The 4,326-nt window shown below is 55.8% G+C and overlaps 1 protein-coding gene across 1 annotated transcript in view; it reads left to right on the top strand.

Moving 5' to 3' along the window:
• LOC104161683 (talin-1) overlaps positions 1-4,281 on the top strand; it is a gene marked incomplete at both ends in the record, with an annotated part of 11,861 nt that extends 7,580 nt beyond the window's left edge. The window contains 7 exons of the mRNA XM_009700200.1: positions 2-76; positions 167-274; positions 2,506-2,508; positions 3,244-3,349; positions 3,491-3,615; positions 3,950-4,075; positions 4,219-4,281. Of these exons, the coding sequence (XP_009698502.1) occupies positions 2-76; positions 167-274; positions 2,506-2,508; positions 3,244-3,349; positions 3,491-3,615; positions 3,950-4,075; positions 4,219-4,281 (606 nt within the window). The remainder of the gene's footprint in view (position 1; positions 77-166; positions 275-2,505; positions 2,509-3,243; positions 3,350-3,490; positions 3,616-3,949; positions 4,076-4,218) is intronic.
• Between the last annotated feature and the right edge of the window lie 45 nt (positions 4,282-4,326).

Raw genomic sequence — 4,326 nt, 5'->3', positions numbered from 1 at the left:
GTGTCGGCAGGAGGATGTCATTGCCACAGCCAACCTGAGCCGCCGTGCCATCGCAGATATGCTGCGCGCCTGCAAGGTGGGTCTGCCCTGGATTTGTGGGGGGCTGTGGGTGCCAGCAGGGATGGTGCTGGATGTGAATCGGGGCTTCCCTGTTTCTGGGTTTCAGGAAGCCGCCTACCACCCGGAGGTGAGCGGGGATGTGCGGCAGCGGGCGCTGCGCTTTGGCAAGGAGTGTGCCGATGGCTACCTGGAGCTGCTGGAGCACGTGCTGGTGGTGAGTGTCCCCACTCTGGTTCCCAGGGTGGGCAGAGGCTGCCCATGAATGCCAGGGTGCTCCCCAAATCCTCAAGGTCCTCTGGGCTCTGCACCTTCTCCCACTGTGAGGTCTTTGCACGGCCCCCTTCACTTCCTTTGCCGGCACAGCATGTGGCCGAGCCCCTGCCATGGAAGCAGATGTCAGAGAGATAAACAGGTTCTGAAGAAAGGTATTTGGCTAACAACAGATGGAGATTAAATGGCCATAAACAAATGAGGGCTAGAAATTTGACAACACGGGAGCAAAATCCTGAAGCAGCTTCCAGTAACAGTGGTGGGAGTAAGAGTTCAGGCAGTGTGAAAACAGACCTTGTTAAGCTCACAACAGAGTGGGAGACAGGCAGTGGCTGTGATAGCAGAGGTGATGACTGCAAAGGCCAGCTGCATGCTTTTGATCCGGTTTTCCTCTGAGTCCTCCCAAGGACTTCAGCTGGCTTCAGATTTTAATTAGCTGTCCTACAAGATAAGTGTAGTTTACAAGAACCAAATTAAGACTGTAAAGTGATAGAAAGGATCCAGTGAGGTCCTTCCAGCAGTTTGCATTCTTGGCAACATCACAGAGATGCAGTCAAGAGTGCTGGGGGAATGCGCAGACCCAGCCCATGGAGCTGTGAGAGCCCGCAAACTGGAGTCAGGACAAAGATTGAGGGCGAGTCAGCTCTGTGGCAAGGTTTCACTAAGCTGGTTAGAAGGGCTTGGTGAGACTCTGCTGTTCACGTTCACCAGATGCAAGGAGGTGGAGCTCAGACTGTGGTTTCCTGCAGGGAAAGCCCCTTTACGCAGAGGGTAACTAACTAGCACTGGCAGCACAAAGAGGAGGTGGGCAGGAGTCGATTGCTAGAAGTTGAAACTGGGTGGAGGGGAAGTCAAAGGGTAGTCTTATCCGAAGGAGGTAACCACTGGGGTACAGTTCCAAGGGGAGAACTGTACCCTCTGCAGCTCAATCAAATGTCTGGCTGGAAGATGCTTTAGCCACATGTAAGTCGCAGCAGCCAAGGCTGGACTGCTGAGGAGAAATTCTCTGGCTGACCTGTTGTTAACAAATGATGGGGCTAATGGCTTAGTGTGGCAGTGCCCGAGCTCAGCCTACTTGCAGGAACACACTATTCTGCTGTGTTTTGGGTGTAACTGTCCAGCTGCCGTGCAATGTCCTTTGAATATCATACGGTGGTACGTCCCATGAAATGTTCATTGGAGGTGCATCTTGGTAAGCTCAGAGCCTCCAGGGTGCCTTCAGCTCCAGATGGAGACTCTTAGCAGTTTTAAACACATTGTCAGAGCAGATAGCAGACTTAATAATGTACCATTTAGTCTGGATGCACTTACGAGGGCAAACCAGCCATTGCTGTGTGCCACCAACCCTGGGGCTCAGAGCCACGTGCAGCTCCGGTGACTTTGCTGGATGGCCCCACACAAGTCCAGGATAAAGCCATGATGCCCCTGCACTCTGGTCTGCGAAGGCAGGAACAAAGCACATAGATCACATTTGTCAGAGGGCAGCAGGTTCCTGGAAAGCCGTGAGTGGGAAGGACGTAGGGGAATGGGAGGGAAGATGGCAGATGCGATGCTGCCTCACTCCCCGGCAGTAACAAGTCCATTGCTATATGCTGGGCGCCCATGGGAACCAGTGCCTTACACGGAGTGTGAGCAAGCGTGGTTGGGGTTCAAGAAAGAGGGTTATTTGACTCGGGATGGAAAACGTGTCTCCTGGCAGAGGATTGAGAAAAGCCTGCATATTTCACTGGGGAGGGGAAGGAATTGAACCTCCACGGGGACTTGGTATTTGGTAATGATAGATCTCTCCCTTCAAAAACAGAGAGATCTGGTGGCTGAAAACTGCAGTGAAGCAATTCAGGATGGGGAGAAATAAGGTGTAAAGGGGGGCAAGGAGGAGAGTGGCTCCATGGTTGCTCTGGGTGTAGGTGGCTCCTGCGGCCATGGGACCCTCATCCGGGTGCCCCGGCTTCCCCGGCCCTGCGAGGCTGAAGTATGAGCTAATGATGGCAGCACGGGTCCCCACCCAGCACCTCTGATCCTTTGTTCCCACCTCGCCTCTTGGCTGCCGTTCACCCTTCACCGGAGAGCACCTACCTTCCCCTGCCCGCCTTGTGCCCCCCATCCCCAGCGCCCGCGTGTCCCAGCTGGGGCGTTCACTGCTTTCTTCTCTCTCTTCTCCCTCCCTCCTGTCAGCCGGTGAGTAAGGCAACATTGGGGTGCCTGCTGGTGTCTAACCTTCAGCATGAGCCTTGCTCACGGTGTGTCTGCGTGCCCAGCCCAGTGCTGGGGTGCCACTTGCGTGTGTCCACAGGGACCCGAGGTCCGTGTGTGTGCGTGTGTACTCACACCCGCTCTAGCTGATGAGCAGCTCCCGCCTATGTGGTGTGAATCGGGCCAGCAGTGAGCTCTGCTTGTGCATACAGACACTGTGTGTGTGCACACGTGTGCTGTGGTGTGTGCATGTGTGTCCCCCCCGCCCCCGCTGAAGGACCCCCATGGCTCTGCCTGCCACCTTGTCCTGGGCTGGGACGTGGCTCCAGGGTCCCCCCTTTGCCCAGTTTGTGTTTGCAGACAAATCTCCAGAATGGGGACAGCAAGAGGGAAATGCTTCTGGAGCTTGAAATGCTTGAGGGGGGCAAGAAATCCTGGAGGGGGTAGCTGCTGGGTGCAGGAAGGCTTGTGCTGAGCATCTTGTGTCTGTGAGATGCCCCAGAAGCTGTGGATGCCGAAGGGCTGAGGGGAAGCTCATCCCAGCCTTGGGCAGGAGGAGATCAGCCAGGATTACTGAAGGAAGCATCACAGACAACGCCTGATCTGTACACATGTGTGAGGGAGCTGGGGGATCCTACCCTCCTTTCCTGGGGAGCGCACCCCGAACAGACCTATGAGGTCCCCCTTTTCGAGGTGCTTACATCTGCTCCTTCCCCACAGATCCTGCAGAAGCCGACTCACGAGCTGAAGCAGCAGCTGGCAGGATACTCCAAGCGTGTGGCCAGCTCCGTCACCGAGCTTATCCAGGCAGCTGAGGCCATGAAAGGTAAGGAAAGGTCCTGCTCAAAGGGGCAAGACTGAGGGCTGGGATTAGGGTGGAGGGCTTAGCAGCTGATGAACGAGGTAGGGTGAGTCAGAAATGAGGCTGCATGCAGATTTAATATGCCTCGCTTCTTGGTTTTTCTAGGGACAGAGTGGGTTGACCCAGAAGACCCCACCGTCATCGCTGAGAACGAGCTGCTGGGGGCAGCGGCTGCGATTGAGGCTGCAGCCAAGAAGCTGGAGCAGCTGAAACCAAGAGCCAAGCCCAAGGTAGTGGTGCTGAGCCTTGGCCTGAAACCAAGAGCCAAGCCCAAGGTAGTGACCCCCATGACCCCCATGCTCAACTTGAGGTGGGCTTGGGTTCTCCTACCTGCGCTTCAGGCAGATGTGAAGTGGCATCTGACAGCTGATACCTCTTCCTGCGCTCCCGCTGCCTCCCACATCCCCAGCTGGACCTTTCTTGGGCAGCTCATGCCCTTCTACACCCCACAGCCCTTAATCCAGCTTTATGTGTACCCCGTCAGCCCCCTGCAGCCATCATCTTGCTCTGCTTCATCTGTCCCAGCACCCCTGCCTGGGACTCACACCCCACTTTTGCCCACAGCAAGCAGATGAGAGCCTGAACTTTGAGGAGCAGATCCTGGAAGCTGCCAAATCCATTGCTGCCGCCACAAGTGCTCTGGTGAAGGCAGCCTCAGCAGCCCAGCGAGAATTAGTGGCCCAAGGAAAGGTAAGGCTGGAAGAAGGAAACAAATAAGAAAATGTAGGCCTATGGTGGGTTATCCCTGCTCCCGGGGCTGCTTGTAGCCCTTGTGCCCTGTGGCAAGGAGTGTGTGGCATGGTGAGCCTCACTCCTCCTCCCCTTCCTCGCAGGTGGGTGCCATCCCAGCCAACGCAGTGGATGATGGACAGTGGTCCCAGGGACTCATTTCAGCCGTGAGTATTTTCCTGGCTTGACTAAAACAGGACCAATTCTCCTTT

Source organism: Cariama cristata, unplaced genomic scaffold (genome assembly GCF_000690535.1).
Source record: "Cariama cristata isolate BGI_N322 unplaced genomic scaffold, ASM69053v1 scaffold40825, whole genome shotgun sequence".
NCBI classification, from domain to species: domain Eukaryota; kingdom Metazoa; phylum Chordata; class Aves; order Cariamiformes; family Cariamidae; genus Cariama; species Cariama cristata.
The sequence above is the reverse complement of the archived record's forward strand: the minus strand, read 5'-3'. Positions and strand labels throughout refer to the sequence as shown.